General features: G+C 36.6%; 1 protein-coding gene across 5 annotated transcripts in view; it reads left to right on the plus strand.

Annotated features, from left to right (window-relative positions):
• The window catches only part of MKL2 (MKL/myocardin-like 2), a 124,786-nt gene that overhangs the window by 30,267 nt on the left and 69,599 nt on the right, over nucleotides 1-24,920 (plus strand). The window contains exon 1 of one of the 5 annotated variants that reach the window (XM_008589538.1): nucleotides 19,643-19,972. The exons of the other annotated variants lie outside the window; for them this stretch is intronic. Within the exon in view, the coding sequence (XP_008587760.1) occupies nucleotides 19,852-19,972 (121 nt within the window). The 5' untranslated portion in view covers nucleotides 19,643-19,851. Of the gene's footprint in view, nucleotides 1-19,642; nucleotides 19,973-24,920 lie in introns of those variants that run through there. 5 annotated transcript variants of the gene reach the window in all.

Raw genomic sequence — 24,920 nt, forward strand, 5'->3', positions numbered from 1 at the left:
TCCCCGGTCCGGTCCGGGGGCAACACTGAGGGTTGCAATCCCTTGCCGGACACGGAAAAAAGACAAAAGACAAAAAAAAAAAAAAAAGAAAAATCCACATTTCACCCACCCCAACTCATAGTACTAGAACCATACTCCAGAAATGAAAAGATCTTGCTTAAGCCCTAGAGAGTGTATCCATCTATTGAGACTATATAATTTCTCTACATTATGATGCTCATGAAGTTTTTTGCTATTATGAATGCTCTGAAGTAATAACCTCATTTTGAAAAGAATATACACAATTTAGTACTTTATAGATGTCTATATTCAAGAATTTTCCCTGTTAATTCTAAGACTATTTCTAGGATATTCTAGTTTTCCAGCATTTTTTCCTTGCCTCATTTGAAAATGGAATGTAATATCATAAAAACAATAGAGTTACACTTTGTCATGTTATTTCTGAAGGGGTTTTTTTGTCTTTCCTTACAAAACGTTATTTTCTTAAAAGTATATGTGTGTATATGAAATCTTATTGTTATACAGTTTGAATACATCTAATACCTCACTTTAAATTTTTTTGTTTCTGCTTGTACTCTGTGTATAATAGTCTCTAATGTTGTGACTGAGAATGTTTGTCTTTGTCAATGCTTTAGGTAAATGTGTGGTTTTTTTTTTCCTATTTTCTGTTTCTCTCTTCCTTTGTATAAGTTCTTTGAACCTTCTTTGAAGCTTTGTAACTCCTCCTAAGCTAACATATGCAAATCATATTAAGTTTAAAAAAAAACTGTAATGTTTAAAAAAGTAATATTTAGGAGTAAAATTAAAATTACAACACACGATACTCTGGAAAACAATCATTGCAGTCATAGATTAAATAGCTGATAATGATTTTTATGAGAAGTGTGTTCATGGTCAATCATCATTTGTACTTCTCATTCTTAGATTTACATTTTCTTTTTTTTTTTTTTTTATGCTGCTTAGATACTTACCCTATTCGCTCTTCTTATAATAGCTTGACTATTTGTTATAAAAATAGCAGTAATATGTGCTTACGTCAAATTTATGGGAAAGAGGAAGAAGAGAATCAAAAAAGTTAATACATAGTCCCACCACTCAGATTACCATTGCTAAATTTTGTAGTATCTCCTTAACTTTTTTTTCCTCTGTAGGCTGTCTTCGTTTTTTAATGTCATTTATGTAAAAATGTTTCCTGTTTTTTCCCCCCCATTTTCCATTACATTTTATATTTGCTTTGTAAGTAGTGGTTTATTTATTGCAGACTAACTTGAGTGAGTGCATCAGATATAGTTCAGTTAACCAAATCCTTACTCTTGGATACTTAAATTGTTTTTGTTTTTGTTTTGTTTTGTTTGCTGTAGTTTAAAATCTTTATCAATAATAATACTATCACTATCAAAACCGTTAAAATGCATTTTAATTTCACTCGTTAGAAAGTATTCCTTATTTAGTTAGCTCAAGTAGAGTCTTAAGATATATCCTGTCAACAAGCATGGACTTTGAACAGTCCTGAGTTTAAGAATCCAGCCAGTTAATTACCTTGCCAGTGTTTTGGTTTCTTCATCCATAAATTGGGATGAAGTTTCAATAAACATACCCTACAAGGGTTGTTGAGGGAATTAAATGAAATGAAACATATAAAGTACTTAGGGTTAGCACGGTATCTTGTGAACAGTTAGTGCTCAGTACATATTTGTAATGAGTATTATTATTGAATTGTTTTTATTTTACAGGAATAAAGGAGTTAAAACAAAATTTAGTCTAATTTATCCATTATGCCTAAAATGCCATCTTCCCTATTTGAGCAGTTCATCGAAATATGGTGAACAATAGAATTTCAGGTTGTAAAATGGTAAAAGCCTTCTTATTATAAATTATTTTTGCATTTAGAAATTCTGGAATGCTTGTGATTCATATAGCATAGATTCTTCATTAAAATACTTTCTCTAATTAACATAAGTAGACAGCTTTACTGAGATGTGTCTTTGTGGATGGTGGTATATTATGTCATCTGACTGTCCCCCAGGCATTCAAACTAAGTGGAATCTTTGTTATGTAGAAAGTTTTTTTAAATCTTCTTAATTCTTTTCAAATGGTTTTATTCTTAATGTTATAAAAGGAATGCTAGGCATAAGTTATATGCCAAATAATATAGCAAATGACTATCGTGTAATATTTCAGAGTGATTTCCAACAGCAACATCAGAATCGTATGAGGTAAGGAAACATCTATTTTGCAGAGAGTTAGAATGTACTGACTGGTCTGATGAAATAAACTGCCCATTTCTTCTCAATTTCAAATCCATAGAAATGCTTTAAAATGAAGTCCTTTCTCAATGACAGTCTTACTACTTTTTATAGTAGAGATACATAGTTGTCCCTTGGTATCCATGTGGGAGATTGGTTCCAGGGCTCCCCTCAGATACCAGAATCCACAGATGCTGAAGTTCCTTATATAAAATGGTATAGTAGTTGCATAAAAACTACATACATCCTCCCACATACTTTAAATCATCTCTAGATTACTTATAATACCTAATACAGTGTAAATGCCATGTAAATAGTTGTTATGCTATACTGTTTAGGGAATGATGACAAGAAAAAAGTCTATACACGTTCAGTGCAGGTGCAAACTACCCTTTTTTCCCCAGTATTTTTGATCTGCGCTTGAATGAATCTATGGACGCAGAACCCACGGATATGGAGGGCTGACAATATATTTGCCTATCTAGAATTATGATATCTTAAAATTTGCTTAAATTAATTACACATAGGGAGTTACTATGAAGAGACAGTTTGGATTACCAGTTGGAGAAATTTTAATATAGGAAATGTCATCTTAGTGTTTGGCCTTTTTTAATGCATGCTCATTATTAGAGCATTTATAAAATCAGAAAGATAGAAGGCAAAGAATTTAAATAAACTGTGTTCCAGAGATGACTAGTATAACATTTTAGAATATTTTGTCCTGGTCTTTTCTTTTAATTCATATTATGTTTTTCTTTCTTTCCTTCTTTCTTTTTTTTTTTTTTTATAAAGATCACCGGTAAGGGGATCTTAACCCTTGGCTTGGTGTTGTCAGCACCACGCTCAGCCAGTGAGCCAACCTGCCATCCCTATATAGGATCCGAACCCGTGGCCTTGGTGTTATCAGTATCGCACTCTCCCGAGTGAGCCACGGGCCAGCCCTATATATTATGTTTTTCAAAAAACAAAACGGTGTCCATACTGAACACATTTTTATGGCCTCCTTTTCTCCCCTCACAATTATAGTGAAAATTTTTTCATGTTATTGAGTATTCCACTGAAAATAAAATCACTTTTTACTTCTTTGGCTCATTATAAGCATTCAATAATTATTTTTCAATTTTGAAGTCATATTTCAGTCACTGTACAGTATATCATTATATATATGCCAGAATTTAATCACTTCCTTATTGATTAACATTTAATGTCCTGCATTTTTCTGCTGTAGTTAATGCTAGATGAATAGCATTGTGCATAAATCATTATATTCTAGAATATTTCTTTACAATAAAGTCATAGATATTGAATTACAAGGTCAAAGAGTTTAGACCTTTTTCAGACTTCTTGAATATATTTCCATTGGCTTTCTAGAAATATATCAGTTTTTGCTTTTATTGGCAATGTTTGAAAGTATTTCACAGTATTCTTATCTACATGAAAAATTTTTGTCATTAAGATTTTTTAAACTTGAGTTACATTTTACATGCACTGAAATGCACAAATCTTAAATGTATACTCTGATGAGTTTTTAAAAACTTTTTATTTTGAAATAATTTCTGATTTACAGGAAGGTTGCAAAAATAGTACAGAGAATTCCGGTATAGCCTTCATCCAGATTCCCCAAATGTTAATGTCTTAACCACACTTGCTTTATCATGCTCTTTCCATATCTATACTTAATGCTTTTCCCTGAACCATTGGAGAGTAAGTTGCAGACGTGATGCCTTTTTACTCCTAAGTATTTTGGTGTATGTTTACTGAAAATAAGGAAAGTCTCTTATATAACCACAGAACAATTATTAGAATCAGGAATTAACATTAATACATAACTATTAACTAATCTTAGATCTCATTCAAATTTTGCCAGTTGTTCCAGTAATATCTTTTATAGGAAAAGAAAAATGTTTTCCCTATTTCACAATCCAGTCCAGGATCGCATATTGCATTTAATTATTAGGTCTCCCAGTCTCCTTTAGGATGAAACAGTTCTTTAGTCTTTTTTATTTTTGTTTTTCATATTTTAGAAGAGTATAAGGCCAATGATTTAGTGGAATGACCGTCAATTTGGACTTACCCTTTGGTTCCTCATGATTACCATGCACTTTTGGTGGAATGCCACAGAAGTGATGTTGTGTCTTCCCTGTGCATTGTATCAGGAGACACATGGTATCTGATCCGTTACTAGTGATGTTAACTTTGGTCACTTGGTTGAAGTCATGTCCTTTCAGGTTTATCCACTGTAAAGTTACTATTTTTCCATTTGTGGTTTTATAATTAATAAATGCCTTTTGAAGAAATATTTTGATACTGTACAAATATCCCATTCCTCATCAAACTCTCACCTATGCTAAACAGTTTTAGTTTTCATTGATGATTCTTACCTAAAACAATTATTACAATGGTAATTGTCAAGTGTTGATTTTCTTTTTTTTTTTTTTGTCTTTTTGTCTTTTTGTCTTTTTCCATGTCCGGCAATGGATCGCAACCCTCAGTGTTGCCCCCGTACCAGACCGGGGACCGGCAACGGGATTGCAACCCTCGGCGTTGCTCCCGCGCCTCGCTCAGCCAGTGAGCGGGAACCGGTCTGTATGTGGGATCCAAACCCTCGGGCGGGAGCGCCGCCGCGCTTCCCAAGCAGCGCACTATCCAGTGCGCCACCGGGCCGGCCCAAGTGTTGATTTTCTAATTCTATCATTCCTTATATTTATGAGATGGCATTCTACTTTACAGATGAGCTCTCCTTTCACCCCCATTTATTTATTAATCTATATCAGTATGGAATCATAGATTCTATGGGTTATCTATTACTATTATTTATTTTGATGTTTATATTGTCTTAGACTTGGCCAGTGGCAGCTCCTTCAAGCTGGCTTCTATGTCCTTTTGAAGGGTCCTTGTTATTCTTTGAGAAGTTATTCGCTTTCTGGCACAAGATATTCTAGGCTCCACTTGTACTTTTCCTCCCCTAGCCCCGGAATCAGCCATTTCTCCAAGAGTCTGCTTCCTTTTAATGGAGTATTTATAAACCAAGATCTGGGAACTAGGTGTGTTCGTTGCTTCTAAATCCTCTCAGTAGACCGAAATAGGAAATACATACACACACATCTCATCTGTTTCTGTCTCTATCACTGTGTATATTAAAAACCAGACATCCTTACTGATACTTATAATTTCCTTCCAGCTGACCGGGTTCATTTTGGCCTTACCCCTTTTCAAATTTGTTACTTTCTTCTCTGGCAGTGAGAACCTGGCTTCCATTATCTGCAGTATATTTTCTTGTGTTTTTAATTCTAGCATACACCTAAAGTAGTTTCAGAATTGCTAACCTCTACCACTGTGAAAATAAATCTGCTACACTTGAAACAGTGAACTTTATGTTTTCTAAATTATATATCAATAAAGCTGTTTTAAAAATGTCTATTAACTGTAGTTTAATATTTGTTTATATTCTTTTTGTCTTTCACCTAAAGATATAGAGTCAAAATCTTATATTCAGAAGTTGCTAAAGTTGGTTCTATCTTCTCTTCAGTGCATCCATGTTATTTGAAATACAGTTGAATTCATTTTGTTTCTATTCAAATTTGGGTTGTCCCCCATATCGCTAATTTCATTCATTTATTTTTGAGTATGTGAAATATCAGTAAGGTTCTAAAAATCAAAACTATATTAAAAAAAAAAGATGTCCTCAGAGAAAGGTCACTCCTACCTCCCTCTCCTATCCCATTGCCATCCCTCTGTCCTTCCCACCCTCTTTCCCCACCCAATGGAGGTAATCAGTTTCATCAGTTTCTAGTTTGTCCTTTCTTTGTTTTTTGTTTTTCTTCACAAACAAGTGTATATAGTTTAGTTACACACTTCCAAAATTACTCTCCCAAAGGGTTGTATCTATTTGCATTCCAACCAGCAAAGTACGAGAATGTTTATTGCCCCACTGCCTCACCAACAGAATGTGTCATAAGATGTTTTTACCAAATGGTATTTGTTTGAATTTTGATTGAATTTGTCTAAGTATAGGTAAGGTTGAACATCTTTTCATATGTTTAAGGGACATTTCAGAATCTTTGGAGCGGGGAGTGAATTTTTTTGTTCATTTCTCGATCAGGTTCTTGAACTTTTCAATTTTTTTAAAGAGTTATATTTGTATTGGGGCTACTAGCCCTTTCTCTTCAGTGTTTTTGTTTTTATTTTTTTAATATGGCCAAAATTATCGGTCTTATCTTTTATCGCATTTGGATTTTAGGTCATAGTTTGAAGACTTTTCCCCATGCCCAGGTTATAGAAGAATTACATCAATGTTTATTCCTCTTATTTTTGTCTGGTGAGGCTCTTCCCCCTCCCCCACATGGCTTTTCTTTTTCTGTTTTCCTGGCTTGCCTTGGATGTCTTTATTTTTTCCATATGTGCTTAATTACAACTTGTCTAGCTCCATTAAACAGCTTGTTGGTATTTTTATAGGGATTGCATTAAATTTCTAATTTAACTTAGAGAAAACTGAAATTTTTATGATGAGGTGCTTATTTGTTCAAGCCTATTTTTTGTGTTTTTTCAGATGTTTTACACATTTCATGCTTAATTTATTCCTAAGGGTTTTTATCTTTTTCTGCTGTTATTAATGGAGTTTTCTCTACTGTTATATTTTCTAACTGCTTATCTGATTTCTGTATGTGTTTGAATTTATCCTACCTGAGGTTTGCCAGGTTTCTTGAATCCATAAATTTGTTTTTCATCAAAACTGGGGGGGGCCGGCCTGGTAGCGCACTGCTACAGTGCGCCGCTTGGGAGCGCGGCGACGCTCCCACCAAGGGTTCGGATCCCACATACAGACCAGCTGCTCACTGGCTGAGCAAGGTGCGGGTGCAGCGCCGAGGGTTGCAATCCCGTTGCCGGTCCCGGTCCGGTACGGGCGCGACACTGAGGGTTGCGATCCGTTGCCGGTCACGAAAAAAGACAAAAAGGAAAGAAAAAAAAAAAAAACTGGGGGATTTTGGGCCGGCCTGGTGGCGCACTTGGTAGAGTGCGGTGCTTGGGAGCATGGCGGTGCTCCCGCCGAGGGTTCGGATCCCATATAGAGACCGGGTTGAGCGCGGTGCAGGCACGACACCGAGGGTTGCGGGCACAACACCGAGGGTTGCGGGCACGACACCGAGGGTTGCGGGCACGACACTGAGGGTTGCGATCCCGTTACCGGTCACGAAAAAAGACAAAAAAAAAAAAAAACTGGGGGATTTTCGGGTATTATTTTTGCAAATATGTTTTCTGCCTCATTCTCTTTCTGCCATCCTTCTGGGATGCCAATGGCACATAAGGATAGACCTTTTAATGTCATCCCGTGAGTCACTGAGGCTCTGTTCTTTGTTTTTTTAAATCTTTTTCTTTTCTCTTTGTCATATGGCTTACTTTCATTCTTTTATTTTTGCTGATATAATGGCTTATGGATTTTAATTTTTCTTTGATGCTTAAATGTATGCCATAGATTCTGATACACCAAAAAAAAAAAAGACAAAACTTTTTTTTAGAAATTTTTACATTTCGGTTTATATTTTTTCTCTTTTCTGTGACTTAATAGATGTAATTAATTTCCAGGTACACAGTTCTTTTTAGTCTTTTTATTTTATGAATTATTTCTAGTTACATTGAGATCAGAGTGTTGTTTGTAATATTTTATATTTTCTGGAACTTGCTGAAGTTTTCTTTGTGACCTAATATATGATTGTTTTTTGAGTATTCTGTGTGTATTTAAGAAGGGGTATTCTTTATCTTCTGGACATAAAGTTCAATATATATTGGTAATATCTCTTTATTGATTTTCTGTTTTCACCTTATGTATTCGTACTTATTTTTTGTCTAGTTTATCTGTTTTGTACTGATAGTTGCAGACTAAAGTCTGTCATTTGTGGATTTCTACCTATGTCACATTGCATCTCCTATCCTTTTTGTTTTGTAATGGTGGTTGCTGTGTTGTTTTCTTTATGGTCAGAGCTGTTAAGCAGTAAAAAAATATCCTCCTTTGTCAGGTAGAGTATTTTTTTACTTGAATTCTACGTTTTCTGTTTTCATGGGAGAGCACAGTGCTGATAACACCAAGGTCACAGGCTCAGATCCCCATACCAGCCAGGTGCCAAAAAAACCACAAAAAAAATATATTTTCTGCTTCCAGGATCAGTGCTCCTTCACCATTCCTGATCTGTAACACATGGGGAAGAAATGTCAAGAATATGAAAAGTACACAGACAAGTGTCAAGAGAAAGCATAATGGAGAGGTTAAATGCATCCAGTTGTTCTCAGCCAGACTCTGAGAGAATTAAACCCTACAAATGTGATTCAAGTGACTATTTTCTTAATTCTTCCAAGGATGACATGGCTAATACCATTTTAGATACTTAGGAGAGAAGTTAATTCATTATATATAATGGATGCCTTTGGGCATTAGGGCTTAATGCTCTCACAGAATCCACTGAGAAAAACTAGCAGACTGAAGCCAGACTGCCTAGGCTAAACATCTCTGTACTGCTGCTTAAAAGCTATGTAGCCAGACAAGTTACTTAACCTCTTGCCTCACTGTAAATTGGAAATAGTAGTAGAAAGAGTTACTGAGTAGGGTAAACTGAGTAAATACATGTAAAGCACTTAACACCATGCATAAATACAGTGCTGTAGTAAACAGTAAGTGGCATGTCAGTGTTGATAACTAGTAACACCTTCATTGTCTTCATTATAATCATTACATGGAATGCTGAGTCCTCCAATGGCAAGTAGGATGAATGTTCAGCATTTGCAGAGGAAAAAGACCTAACTCTGAGGTGGAGAGGGACATCCTGGAAAGCTTCTGAAAGAGACTGATACTGGAACTAGTTCTTGAAGAGTGTTTGAGTACAGTTTCCATGGGCAGAGATCAGAAATAGGGAATTCCAGGCAGAAGAAAAGACTTGAGCAAAGGCAAGGACAACTCAGAGAATATTAAAGAATACTAAGCATTTGACTTAGCTGAAGCACAGGGAACTTGTAGGGGGTAATAAAGCTGTCAGGAAGATGGGAGACAATGTATCAATGGCTTTGAATGCCAAGCTAGGAAGTGTGGGTAGAATTAAGTAGATAGAGGAAGAGGCACAGAGAGGTTTGGTCAGTTGAGTGACATTTGTTTATTCATGGAGGCAGCATTAATTGAGCAGTCACAGTTTCCCAGGCATTGGGGCTGCAAAGATGAATAAGACAGCATGGCATGGTTTTTAAGTGCATTCTCTAGAGCTGGACCAACCTGAGGTCCAGGCTAGCCCATTTAATTGCCATTGTTTTTGTTTGTTTTTAAATTTTATTCTCGTTTTTGCACTAAAGTCAAGCAAAACCTGTCTTACAAATAGATGATTTTGTCCCAAATACAGCGTATAATCTCAAAATCAAGGGTATCTTAACTCCAGAAGGAAAACTCATTTAGAAACTACCATTTTGAAAGCAAGAAGTGTATGATCCAGAGGCAGGGTGTGTATGTGTGCATTGATGGGTGTTTAGAGATGATGCCAGTGCAAAGGATGAGATTATTAAGGGAGAAGGTATAGAAATGGGGAGTCAAAATCTTATGAGATTAGAGAAGAGAAGAGTACAGGGGAAATACAAGTATCTTGGTAGCACAAAGGATACTAGTGGAGAGGGTATAATTTATTGATCACAGTTTTTAAGTAGGCGGTAGGATTATAGTCCTGAACAAAGTATCTGGATTCCCCATTGCAAGAAAAAAAGATTACTTCTTCCTTAAAAACAGGAGAAAGAATGGGAGCGGGAAGGTAGAGTAGAGTTTACTTCTAAAGACCTCAATATTGTTAGTAAATCTACGGCCCCTGTTACTTGTTGAGAAAGGTATGTGATCTTGAGAAAAAAGGAAATACTTTGGAACAGTGGTGCAGATAATTCAAAGTAGAGTCAAGAGATAAAGGAAACATTTTGGAGCTTATGTGAATACACGGCATTACTTTATATTGGATTTGGGTAGTCATCTTGGCTCCTTAATTTCTTGAGCTATGCTTTTTTGTTGTCTCTCCCTTTGCATGACTCCCAAGATAGTAAAATAGGATGCCCAGTCAGATTAGGTAAACAAAAGCAAGTGTGTAATTCCCACCTCGAGATAACGTTATGTAAACCCAGCAGTAGGTTAAATGGATCCCCTCTCTCTATTTGAATTATAAAGTGAGGTAGTGTTTTACAGGCTTAATATACAGACCTTTTAAAAGCAATTAGTAGATGACTTAATTTTTATTAGTATAATGTTGCTGAATTATATACAACCATAAACTCTTTGCACTTAGTAGCACTTACACAACCACAAACAGAAACACTTTGCATATTAAGTACAAAACTCCATGATGCAAATAAAATTCAAATCAGTATTAATTTACGGTGACGTGATGCATTTTTGCATGAATGTGACTGCTGCTTGATGCCTGATGATGGTATGCACTGCTCTGGCACAGGCTCAGAGTCTGTACTGCCTTATGCCATGATGATTCAATTCTCCTATCCCTTTTTTTAATTCAAACTACTGCAGGCTGGGTATCATTTTGCCATTTCTAAGCTTGAATATGTCATCATCACAATGGCTGGCTCTCTTTGTTTTTTATTACTATATGGCAGTGCTTGATTATAACATAGTTATCCAAGTGATCATGTAGATTCCTTCCCCACCCCCCGCCCCCAGGTTAACAAAATGAAAGCAGACAATTTTTACATTTTCACAAAGAATTCATGAATGCCCAAAAATACATCTTTGGACTCCTGATATTTATGTCCTAGTGTTTGTCCTACCTAATTTTCAAACCCTATGGTTGACTCTTTGGCCATGATTAGTCACTTGGGGGCAGAGGATAGAGGAGAAATGGCAGAATATTAAGGCATTGAAAGATTTTAGGGTAGGTGCAAGAGTTTAGACTTAGAGATAACTAAGAGAAATGCAACTAGGCATGAACTAGTAGTCTGGAGAGAGGTCAGAGGACTGGACTGAAGTTAAGATGAGTAGGAAGCAGTGCTATTCAAACTGTGGGCCATGCTTTGGTGCCAATCCATAAGCTTTTTGTTAATAGTACACTGTGAGGTAATATGAGAAATCAAGAGTGTTTAGAAACTATTATGGCAATATTACACTGGTAAGACACTCAAGTACATGGTTAACAGACTCTTCTTGTTGAACATTACCAGCGTCCAGGTCCTGCTGCTCTCTGCTCAGAAACAAAAGACTCATCAGTCTTCCAAATGTTGCTGCAAGGCAGGCAGTTTATTGTCAGACATCTGAGGAGACAGACTAGAACTGTATCCCTGCATTAAGGATTCAGGGGAGGGTTTAAAGAAGAGCTGAGGGAATGGAATATGGGCAGTGAAAAGCAGGAGGGAAGGGGATGTGCAAGGGGCCAGGTGCAGTCTTGCCAAGGCTCTGTCTGATTTCTGCTCCTGTCCTTGTTACCTCATGGTCCTGCTGGAGAGGTAGAAGCAGCATAGCTTTAGTGATGTCTTCCTTGGTTTCCCTTAGCTAGCATGTGCAAGTCTGCAGCTCCAGGCTGACTGGAAAACAACTTTACATTCATATAAATATTGTCATCTTGCCCCATAACCAAGGTTCAAAATATCAAATAACCATGAGAAAAGAGGGAACTCAGAAAGGTGCACACTAAGAAAGAAAAAAAAAACTGTCCTTTTAAAATTTTTTAAAGCCCATGTGGTTTTAGGTCCCAACATGACTTCAGTCCTGGTCACTCTAACAGAGTACGGATCAGTCTAGGTATTGCCAAACTAACCTACTGATCATGCACAGTGGGACCACATATTGATTGGTCCACAGCAGATTGGAAATTTAATAGGAGTAAAAGAATGGAAAAGAAGAGAAAGGTGGCAGTCAGAAATATTTTAAAGCTCTAAACCATACTCCCTGGGGGACAGAGACTGTGTCCCCCACACCTAACATGGTCCCCAGCACATAGAATGCTCTTAGTAAATGCGCAGTGACCTTCAATGAGTTGTTTTGAGTGATGGTGATGTATTTGTATCAATGAGGTGACAAAATAGCATTAAAATAAAAAGTTTTTCAGATATTGATTTCTTAGCCCTATTCTCATTCTTCTTAAATCAGTTTTTCTTTTTCATTATTCCAATTAACTGAAAAAGTATCAGCAAGGCTTTCTGCATTTGTAACAAAGTCAAGTTTAATCTAATAAATGAAATCTCAAGTAGTAGGAAGACACCAGAAGACATTAAGTACCAAATTAAAAAATGATGAACTTTATCTGCACCTGGGCAGCAATCTTAGAGGATGTGGCTGGAAAATATAGAAGATGTGTATGGTATCGTGCCTAGTGTGCAGGTCTGTGTTTTTATGTGTGCATGTGTGTCTTGCCACAGAAACCCAAGATCTAGCAAACATGCAGCCATGGAGAATAACAGAGGAGGGAGATCCTTCCAGAAATGAGTCCTAACACTATGAAGGGAGGGCCCATCATCATCATGCCTGTGATGGGTATTTTATATGCATTTTTCCCTAATTTTTATAATCACAGAAATCAGCTATCATTGTTCTTGTTCTTTCTATTACATTTCTTTAGCAGCCAAGGCACAAAGATATTTTCACTTTTCCAAGATCTTATAACCAAATTACATTTTTCTAAAGTCATGACCTTCCCGTAAATCTATCCTGCCTCTAAACTTGAAGAATCTGTCTATATGTTATTTTTAATTATTAAAATTAAATAATTGTTTTTTCCTAATGCATGCCTTTGAAAATCACATGTAGGATTCGTAAAAAGGAAAAAAAAATACATACATTATTTGCTTTTGGTGAAAAGAGACAAGATTTATGACCTATGCTCACTGGCAGAGTGACTTCAAAACCTATCACTTCATATCTGAGTTGTAGTCTTTCTTTTTTTTTTCTAAATAAAACATAAGTATCAATACATTTCACCCATACCTTAGCTGCTAAGGATCAAAAGATCCTCAGAAGACATGCTCAATTTACTTATGATCTAAAAATTACTATTATAGATGATGAACATTTGTTATTTTCTCATTGAGGGTTTTCTACTTACAGTTCACTCTTATTATCTTACTATTTTTTCTTAAAATAGGAAACATTGGCTTCCCTCCTGTAGATTAAGCATTCTCAACAGGGGTGAAAGTTGGTTCTTGGAGGATGGGTGAAAAAAACTTATTCTTTTTATGTATGTATAAGGCACAGAAATACTTACAGTACATAAGCAGACAATAAATCTGTGATATTAAAATTTCATAGAGAATAATTAGGAAAATAATTATTGAAAAGGGGTTGGGGGCAATAATGCAAAAAAGGTTGAGAAACACTATCATAGACAGTTTCCTTTTTGCTCTAACTGCTGACCTAAACAGCATACTTAATGATGTACCTTCGGTCTTTGCTGGGATTTGACCCTTTTGACTTTTTGCCCATTCCTTCTATCTATGCTAAACCTTCAAAGCTGTCATCATTTCATTCTCCTTATGTTCCATAACTAAGGAAGTCATCTCACAATTCAAGGAAGACTGATCATATAATCTAAGGAAATCTCTTGATTGTAAATCTTCCAGCCAATTGTCTGCATTTATGTACCTATAAAGCTTAGAAATAGAGGAAGGATTCAAATGGCTTCTTTTAAGCCAGGAAAGTATATTCTGTCATCTCTTGGCTGTCCATACAAATGATTTGAGCCAGTGGAGACACATGGCACCAGTCGCTTACATGTAGTCAGAACACTTCAGTTGAGTGCTGCCACTATAAGGTGCAGACCCGCCTGAGGTGAGCCATGAAACGTGTCTCTCTGCCTCCGCTGCCATCTGCCCCAGCCCACACGACATCCTCGCCTCTCAGTTCAAGCAGAGGCTAATCAGCAAACCATTCATGGTAAAATGCCAATCTCAACAAACCTCGCCTTACTTGCAATTCACATCTTGAGAGGGGAAAGCTGGCACAGAGGGTAGTGCCGCATAGGCTAGTCGTGTGTGTGTGTCTGGCTTCTAGGAAGAGAGATGACGCACGCAGAGTACAAACTGACTTAGTAAGCTCCTGTGCCTTGTGGTGTTGGGTTATGCTGCAGTACTTAACCGCAAAAGTCATTGATGCTTTCCTTCAGAATCCTGTTGCCTTAGAAATGTCAGAAAAATACATCATTATGAAACAGTGGCTTCCACAGAAGCTAATTCATTAATCTGTTTACATCTGATGTGTACTGTATGTTCTATGCATATTTAAAAAGTGATAACAATAAAGGGCTTTTAAAGCATGCCATCTGATTTCAGAGATAGCACTCTTTTAATTGTCTTTTCTTACAAAAAATATATTTTAATTTAACTTGGGATTTTCTGTAACCATTTAGTAGTGATCTAAAGATACAGTATTTTACAGTGGTATTTATAATGTTAAAAAGGAGAAAAATAAGGATCAAATATGTATTTTAATTAAAAAGTGTAGCCTCTTGAAAAAAAATTTTAGTTGTAACCTAGACTGAAATTTTTCTCCTTAAATGCTTCTAATCTAATTGTCTATGTAGATTTCATAATACTGTGGCTCACCTTGTGAGAAGGAAGCACAAAATTATTTCAATGAATGGCTACTGAGGATCTATTACCAAGTACCAAGACGTGGAAGATGGAAAGGTCATCTTCTCTCAGTCTCTGTGTTAGGAATGGCATGAGAGAAGTACACCTCAATATGTAGCAGTCTCTTTGCATTTGGTACTAATCATTTTATGTCATTACTTTTGAATGTTTTTACATTAGTTAAACATTGCCCAGTTGGTAATATTCTCAGGTCTTTCCTTATTGAAGTACAGCATCATCATAGTGGTAATCTTTTTATCAGTAGTTTTGTAAGCATATATTGACTCTGCCAAGTTTTTGTGTAGGTCCCTTGAGCTATGTTTGTTTGTGTTCTAATTCCCTGAAGCCTCTCTTGGATTGTTCCTTGTCTCTAAGCCATACAGTTTTTCTCACGCTTATTAAATATCTGTGCTTGGGGTGGTGGGAAAATTGACTTGGTTTATGGTAATCTCTTTCATACTAAAACAGCTCTTTTGAGTGTGCGTACACACAAACACTCTGAAAGCAGATTTATCATAGCAGAAGTGACTTTAATTACATATCATTTGAAGTTAAATGTCACTCGTGACAACAGAGCCAAATGATGGGTGAAGATGATGTAGCACATGTGGTAAGGAACAAGGGCAAACCTACATGAAAGCAATTCACGTGACAACTGTGGGCTTGTCTTTCTGAGAGATAAGATAATGCAAGTCTCCTTCCTCTCTCCCTCCCTACTTCAATCCAAACAACATCTGGTGGGGTAACGGGGATAGCAGGCCAGGGTAGAGCTTTGCAGCCAGGGTAAGGTAAGGAGGCATCTTTGCAGGGTTTGGCTGCAGCAGTGGCCATGATGGGGTGTGCAGGGTGTCTTGAGTGGAGTGGCAGAGACCATAGGAAACAAGTTTCTCCCTGTTGGAGAAAGGGGCTACAAATATAGAAGAGAGAAAATGAGAATGAACCTGTGACACTGGATTGGAATTGGAATCAGCAGGGTGAACTCAGGGTTTTCAAAAAATATAAGTAAATATAGATGTATATTACATTATTAATATATGGAGATGTAAATGTGTGTGTGTGTGTGTGTGTGTGTGTGTGTGTGTGTGTGTATACACACATAAACTCACAGGTACATTCCCCAGCTCTGTTTACAGAGAAGGTCTGGAAACAGTGACACCCTAATAGCAGTAAGCACACCTAGCATTCAGACCTTGGTTTCTAAATGGGGCAAGAATAGTACACGATGAGCCAGGAACATCTTGTGCCAGGAAGTAAGAAAGTGCTGAAAGAATGATAGAGTTGTGACAATGAGAAACTGTAGGAGTCCGCACTAGCCAAATCCGGAATAATTTAAGCATCAAAATAAGTAATCACAGTTACAGGCTATAACCCATTGAATAAAATAAGAAGCCATGAGTCCATGCTGATATAAATAGGTGAAATAAACTGCATAAAGAAAATTATTTTTCTTATATTAGGATATGCCACTAATGCATATAGAAGGAATGATGGAATTTTCAAAATCACCATTTGGCAATCATCCTAGTAATAAATAATTCAGCCAAGTACATCGATGGATTGGTCTCAAAGACCCCCCCCCCCCAAATAACTAATCACAAGAGAAAAGCTGACTTTATTGTGGAGAAACGTGGCCAATACCAAGGTAATCCACTGCTCAAAATAAATAACATCAGTTATGGGACAAATCAAATTTGTGCACCACCTTATAGGAAGCAAAGACCACATCCTCGCTTCTGCCATGTTCCTGATAAACTCAAATTGAGGGTGATTCTGCAAAATAACTGGCCTGTTATCTTCAAAATTCAAAGAAGGAAAAGTGCAGGAAGACTGAGGAACTGTTTGAAATGGAAGAAAACTTAGTAGATTTAATAACTCAATGTCATATGTGATCCTGGTTTAGATCCTTTTACTATAAAGGATGTTGTTGAGACAATTGGTGGAACTTGAATGGAGTCTGTGGCTTAGATGGTAGTGGTTTATCAGTGTTAGTCTCTTGAAATTGGTGGTTATATTGTGGTTCTGTGGGAGAATATCCATTACCAGAGTACTTAGGGTAAGGAGGTGTCATGTCAGAACCTACTCACAGATGGTTCAGGGGAAAACAGTGCTCTGTGAATTTGAAATTATTTTTATTTCTATTTTTTTAATGACAAAATAAATGTTCTTTCAGGCACATTTGCCATAGAGAAACTATTTTCTTTCAGAAATATAAAGATAAGACTTTTGGTATAAACCTACAGCAGGACAATGTGTTTCCTTATTGGGATTTTGATACTTATTGGATATAAAAACAATAAGCTTACAGAGGCTCCTTAAAAGAGAACTTTTTTTTAACACAACACATTGAATACATATGCATGTGCGTGCACACACACACACAGAGCCAACGAAGAATTTCAAAGTGCCTGGTGTAGTTGTATATCTACTCAGGCTTCTAGATTTGCAGCCTAAAAACAGTTGAGGATTTTTCAAGATTTAAAAACAACATCCTGAAAAAGAGATTGTTGGGGTTTCTTGTTTTTGTTCTTTTTGCAAAGTAATTTAAAAATGTAGGCCCTGGAGCCAAGCTGCCTACTTTGGAATCCTAGCCACTACTTAAAAGCTATATCACCTCTGACAAAGTATTCGATTTTTCTAGGCCTCAGTTTTCTCACTTATAAATCAGGATAATAATGTTGAACTCACAAGTCAGTCAACAGGATAAATGAGATAATATATTAAAAAGCACTTAGACTGTGGTACATAGTAAGCACTAAATAAAGTGGGCTGCTACTGTTATTTTGTGAAGTTAAAATGCTTTTATAAAATCATTTAGTACGATTATTTTGGATTTCTTTTCTCTCACCAAGAGTAGAATTACTAGGAGGCCATAAAAATTACAGCTTCTGCTGTTAAACCTGTCTCCCGATCAAACTAAAGCCTAGACATGGAGCATATTCTAGATGACAATAGGCAGTGTAATGCAATAGAAAGACTTGGGCTTTGGAGAACTAAGAGTTTGGTGAAATTCCACACTTGCCACTTACAAGCTTTGTGACTTTGGTCTTGGTTGTAAAATGTCTATTAAGGTGCAGATAATCACTGTGATCACAAGCGTTGTTGGTGGTTAAATGAGATGAACTTTGCAAAGTATCTAATTAAGTGACCAGCCTAACGAATGTCTTCCAAAGGTTATGGTTATTTTTGTTATTCTTTTAAAGTGCAGGAGTAGTTTACTTAGAATATAGGTGTTAGGCTCAGAAAAAGTAGCAGAACATTTGAGGCCATTTTCGTTAAGCTCATCACTGTTTCTGCAAAGGTTTGGACTACCACAGAGGGGCTTAAATTGCTTTAGAAAGAATTTCAGTTGATATGTATTCTGTAATTCCATTCCAGAGAGATGCTGGAGAAGGGTAGATAGCGATCTTTCTAGAACAGCACGAATTCAGTGCACACCAGCCTTGGAACCAGGGACAAAGGGCAGAATGTTTCATCCAGTCCCACCTGTGTTTAAGTGGTGAAAAGAATGCTGTTTTTTCTTTGTGTAAAAATGTAAGCCTTTCTTTATCCCACATAAAGGTCATGTCAGGTGTATAATTAAAATGTATCTGTACATTTTCTTTTAAAGAGAAAATGTGCTTTCTTTAGAGAACATTTATTCATCTAAAATTAGTGGCTCTTGGTCATTCATCTAGGACTTCTTTAGAACTCTGAGTATTACCAAAAGACGTTTCCCTATTGCACTTTCTTCTGCTTTAATTCATTCAATCATGCAACAAGTATTTATTGAGAACTTCTAAAATTCCAGGCACTGCTAGATGTTGGTTATGAAAAAGTGAACAAAATGGATGTCTCATGGAACAGGATTCTCAGTCTACTGCTCTTATAATTCCTGGTGGGTTTTATGGGAGCTCTTTGTAAAGGAGCATGCTTTGAACCATTAAAAAAAATCAGATTATTTTGGCTACAGGTATATATTTGGTATATGGAAACAGGCTTGTTTCTATATTTGCCAGGAATTACCATACCTACAGATTTCCTTCGAGCAGCGTCCCTTGTGTGTAGTAAACAGCAGCCTGTGATTTGCAGGAGAGGTGCCGTCGTTGATGGCTCATGTGAAATTATACTTGGGCTGGTCACTGGTTGAATCTGTTACGAAATAGACGCTCTCGGTGTTGCTGCTTTTAATATATGGGAGGAGATTTTTCCTTAAAAAAATCATGGCGATGTTAACTCTCTCAGCCGACTAGTGGCACAGAGGAAAACTGCTGCTCAGGTCTGAATTGCTAAAGCAAGAAAGCTGCGATTACAATACATTTCCCTAATACAAAGAACATTGGCCTTGCCAGGGAGAGCCATATGCAGCAAAAAGCACCCTGCAGAAGAACTTTGGTACTGAAATGACTCTGTTTTCATCCAGATATGCTAGTAGCATGTTTATTCAGTGTGGTGCCTCTGCTTAGATAAAAGCAGCTTCCTTCAGATGCTTGACAGTGCCGTTTGTTTAGCTAGAGAACTTAATGAGTAATGAATGTGCTTGTCTGGCCGAAAAAAGTATTCCCACAGCCCGCGGCTGTGTTTATAGAGAGCCGAAGAGAGACCATAGGCAGCAATTTGTCTTCTTAGGTATCAGCAAAGTCTTCTCTTTTAACAACTAGAGGATTTATTTTTAACTGCTTGACTCAGTGTTTGTCAGATGATTCGGACCATCAAACTGCAGATTGAAGTCCTCAGTGCGGGGGAAGCTGCAATGGCAAAGGAAAGGGGGCTGGCTGGGAAAAGGGGTGGGATTTTAGAATCGTGCCTCCGTGGCTCTGCCTCCTGATGTGGGAGAGAGTTAAGGGCTTCCAGCAGCATGAGCATATTTGCAGGTCAAGCTAGGAACTAAAGGGTAATGGCTGCCTTTGGCTGCTTAAAGACATAATTGCCCAGTGATTAGGGTATTGTGAGGACCCAGGGACCAGAGTATTCTGAGCACTGCTCTCTGTCTGCAACTTGAGCTTGCCTCCTGCTTGATGCTGCCTGTCTCCAGAAGCCTCTCACCATGATCGATAGCTCCAAGAAGCAGCAACAGGGCTTCCCAGAGATTTTAACTGCTGGGGATTTCGAACCATTAAAAGAAAAGGAATGCCTTGAGGGGAGCAACCAGAAAAGTCTCAAGGAAGGTCAGTCTGTGTGTGGACAGGGGCAAAACTGCCAAATTCCTATCACCAGGCTAAGCGTGTCTGTCTGCTTACCATGCCGTGTGTCTGCTCTCTCTCTGTTCACTCCTATACCTTACATGTTCTAAGTTCTTTGAAATAAAAGCTTAATGCCGCTCTTGGTAACTCCTACTAAAGATTCATTAGCTGATACAATTCTAAGGATTTTTTAATAATTAATACAGTAAAGGGACTTATGAAGCCAGTGCTCATTTTAAAATTTTTCCAGGTTCATTTTGTGTATTTTCTCCAATTTTTTTTGCTCCTCACCACCCCCTCCCCCTTTGGAGAGGCCATTTCCTTTTCAGTATTAGAACACTGCTTCTTTTAGGTTTCCAGGAAAATTCATTTTTTCCAACTAACATGTTAATGGTTCTTATTGTTTAAAACCAGGAAGCTATAGCTCTTTCCTAATTAAACCCTAAAATGATGGGTTAATTGGTTTAATGCACACTGCACTGTTTTGTTTTGGTTTTTTTACAAAGCAAGCAAAGAATAAGCTTGAGAATGCTGTCAATTATTATTGTTAGTGACCACTGCGTAGGCACCTCACTGGTTGCTGTAAGAGAATGGCAAGATGTGTGGGCATTGCTCCTCTGTCCTGGCATACTGAAGTGTGGCAAAACCAGTGCACGGCTTGCTTTACCATAGCATCTGGAGATCAAGAGCCATGGTTTAAGAAATCCAGGGTCTACGAAGAATAAGTTTTTCTTAAACTTGAGACATGACCCCCCCTAATGCCTGTTTAATTTGAAAACTGGTTTTCTAGTCCTGTTTGGGAGACAATAAAAACTCACAATAACCCTTTTTTTTTCATTTTACCTGCTTTCAGCTCCTGCCATCAGCTGCCCCGCGCCCCCGCCCCCACTCACGCTTGCTTATCTTATAGAGACCCAGAGAGTAAATGTAGACTTGCTCAGCCTATGTAGCACTTAGAACTTCTTCCAAAGGGATATTTTCCTCTTTTTTTTTTTCCTCACAGATATTTAGAACATGAGAATGTGATGATAGATTGTTACAGATTTGAAAGATAAAAGAAGAAACAATAGTCTGCTTGCTGGAGTTGAACTCCTTTTGGGTATGGGTAGGAAAAACACCTAGACAGAAACAAATGACACACAATGAAGTATAAATAGCTGTTGCTAGGAGCCAAACAATGGGGTTGCCTCTGCTTGTGCACAGCGTGCCTTTTGCAGATTCTTATGAAAATCAATACCACTGGAGTTTTTAGGACACATTTCTGGAGACTCATTGAGGGGAACTTAAGTTTTTTAAACCATTACTTTTTAAAAAGTTTAAGAATTATCTATGCATCATTTTATGTCAAGTTCAAGTGCTAAGCTCCTATCAATACCATGAATTTAAAACAATTTTCATGCTATTTGAAAAACTGGGAGTAGAAGAAAATGGAATAGGAGAAATAAAAAGATGTCACAACAGCAGAATGTGATTAAGGAATATAAAAAGCAAGAATTAAAAATATAAAAGCAGGGTGGGAGAATTAGCAACAGGAACAGCAAATTAGAGTTGAAATAATTACATATAATGTATATAGATTCTTTCCCTAACAATTCTGACCATGCTTTCGTATAAAAAGCAAGAATTAAAAATATAAAAGCAGGGTGGGAGAATTAGCAACAGGAACAGCAAATTAAAGTTGAAATAATTACATATAATGTATATAGATTCTTTCCCTAACAATTCTGACCATGCTTTCAACTTACGTAGGTGCAGTAGTGTAATCGCAAAAGAGCATGGACTCTGGAGTGAGGTACACTTGGGTTCAAATCCCAGGTGCAACATTTACCAGTTTTGTGACCCTGGCCAAGTTCACTGCAGTGAGTCTTAATTTCCTCCTCAGTACAATGAGGATAAACAATACCTACTTCATACCGTTTTTTTGGAGATGCCATGTTTACTGCTGGTTTCCTATCCTTTGTGTTTTTTAAATTCTATGTTACATTTCCCTTCTATTTAAAATTTAAATTTTAAAATCTTGCATACGTTTACAAAATAGATAAGTATTCTGTATATTATTGTCATGTAAATACATAGGTATAAAGAGGTAGAAGAGAGAACTTTCATATTTCAAAATACCCCAAAGAAATGATTGGATTATAAAATTCATCTGTCTCACTACAGTTACATTGAACTGAGTTTTGCCTATATCTTAACAGACCATATGTTTCTACTCATTTTCTGCAATAAATAGGATTGAGGGTAAAATAATTACATGTGCATTTAATTAGAACAGAAAAAACAAGAAATTTTACAGAAAGCTACTTTTTCATTTGGAGTCGTATGAAAATAATTTGGTTCCCTATGCAAAATTGAACTCCTGAAATTCAGTGTGTCACGTTTACTCCTGCGATGGACACTATTGGTCAGCTTTTCAGTTTCGTAGAATGTGTTAAGGGGCACTTATTAAAAATATTTGTTATATTTCACATTAACAGTGTTTGGTTTTCTACTCATTTTTTGCAAAGATGGTTTTTGTTTGTTTGAAAGAGCAACCTCTAGAATTTGTTTTAATGTCTGAATCATAGGTTTATAGGTAAAATGAAGGATAAATTTTGGTTCATTTAATTCTAATCACATAGACACAAGCTGGGTCTCCCCAGTTGTTTCTGACATATGTCTCCTGTAAAGGATTCGCAGGCTACTCTGCTTCTCGGGTAGTTGCTTTCTTTCTTGCTTACATTGGGATATTTTAGAATTCCTGTAATTGCTGATAGCACTAATTGACCGAAATTATTAAGGGGAGGGAAATAGACTTTGGAAGCAAATAATTATAGGATTCATGAATTTATGTGATACTTTAACAGGAAAATTTAGTAATACCTTTTGCAAACTGAAAAGAGGAGAAAGTTCTAAGTGCCGACCACCTATGAATAGTTGTCATCACTTACCAGAGAATTGTTTGGACAGTAAAACATATCAGCTCTCAGTTTTGTTAATGCTTACATAAACTTTTTGATAAGTTCTCTAGTTGGAGAATTTAATTATTTTCATCTCTAAGTGAGAATAGCAGTAAATGTCATGAATTCCCCTCACAAATTCAAAATTGAGAATTCTCCTTAGACTAGTTTCTTTTGTCAAAGCAGCAACAGGGAATTTCAACTTTTAACTGGTCTACAAAAGGCTTTGAACATTTACTAATTATGCTGAACACGCATGAGATTAAAATCTAATTTAAATCTATAACTAAGAAGGATATTACAAGCCACTCTGACTTGACAGTTGAAGAATTGATAACTGCGAATTTTCAGGAAAATCAAATTGAGATGATTTAATTCAGATAAATATGTTAATATGAGTCATTATTGAAATGAATCATAATACCAGTGTGACTATCTGGTTATTCAAGGAATCTTCAAAAATTTATGGATGGATTTGTATTATCTTTTAATTCACTTTTTCCATGAACTTTTTGAGGTATCTTCGTTTTCCATATTTATCAAAGACAAAATGGTAGCAAATGGAATTAAAAAGGAAAACTTGAAGTGTGACATAAAGAGCTCTTGAATGTTGAAAATAAGATACCACAGAAAGCTGGGTTGTGTATTAACTACTTTGACTAAATCTGCTCTGACGAACAGCCTCAAAATGCAATATTTCAACCAATCAAAGTATATTTCTTGCTCAAAACACAGTCCAGTGTGGGTTGGACATTTATCATAGGCAGCTGTCCTTCCAGAAGTGACTTGGGGATCTAGGCTCCTGTCATTGTGTGGCTCAATCATGGGTGTTGGGGAGGTGGGAGGGGTTACAGATTTGGGGGACCACATTCCCAATTCTGCCACAGACTGTTAATAACAGCTGGGATGAAGTTATGTACAAGTTTGTGATAGACAGCTTAGTAAACAGTGGAGCAGATTAATGTGTTGTACTGGGACACATCTATAGAAGATTTATTTAAGAAGAAAATGAACATTTGCTTGAGATATTCTGAGTAATCCAACCTGGGAGAATAGGTTAAATAAATACCTTTGCCAAAGCACCAAAACTTTTTTAGATGATGGAAATTATCTTATACATATTCTACTATGCTATTCATTAGCCACATATGGCTGTTTAAATTTAAATTTAAAGTAATTTAAATGAAATAGAATTTTTAAAAATTCAGCTCCTCGGTCACATTAGCGACATTTCAACTGCTCAGTAGCCACCACATATGGCTAGCGGCTGCCACATTGAACATTTCAATTGCTGCAGAATGTTCTACTGGATAGCTCTCTCTACACTTCTCTCATCCCAGTTCTGCAAGCCCAAAATCTCTTAAAACCCAATTGCTGTGCCATTCTCTAAAGAAAGTCACTTGTTCCCACTAGCTAAAAATAATTTCTTGTTTCCTGTATATTACCAATAATTTTATCTGCATCTTTTTATGGCATTTAACCTTAGACCACTGTGATATATATCTGCACTGTCTTCACTATTAGACCATAATATTTCTCAGAGATAGAATCATGGTTTGGCCCATTTTTGTTCCTCACCTCCAAAGTCCTGCATCTCAAAAGACACATTATTATTATGCAACAAGTATATAAGGAGTATTATACCCCTCCCTGCCTTCTTAAACAGAATATAAATTGAACTATTACTATTCAGATATAATTTATAATTCAGGTATATTAATGGCTCACCCAAAATGTAATGCCTTGGTACCTTTAAGACACCGTTGAGGTATGTAAAATTGCTTGCCCATGTACAAGGTGATCCCTAGATTGTTACTAGATTACTAGAATTGTTATTTATTGTTTGACTTTCGTCATCTGCTACTCCTGGCTGCTCTTCCTTTTCTAATCTGCTGCTTCTAATCGTCTTTAAAATAGGCAACAAAATGTAATCATGGAATTCTGATTCTGTTGTTGATTCAACTAAAATTTATGAAGCCATAGTGGGAGAAACA

Source organism: Galeopterus variegatus, unplaced genomic scaffold (genome assembly GCF_000696425.1).
Source record: "Galeopterus variegatus unplaced genomic scaffold, G_variegatus-3.0.2 Scaffold5505, whole genome shotgun sequence".
Taxonomy (NCBI): domain Eukaryota; kingdom Metazoa; phylum Chordata; class Mammalia; order Dermoptera; family Cynocephalidae; genus Galeopterus; species Galeopterus variegatus.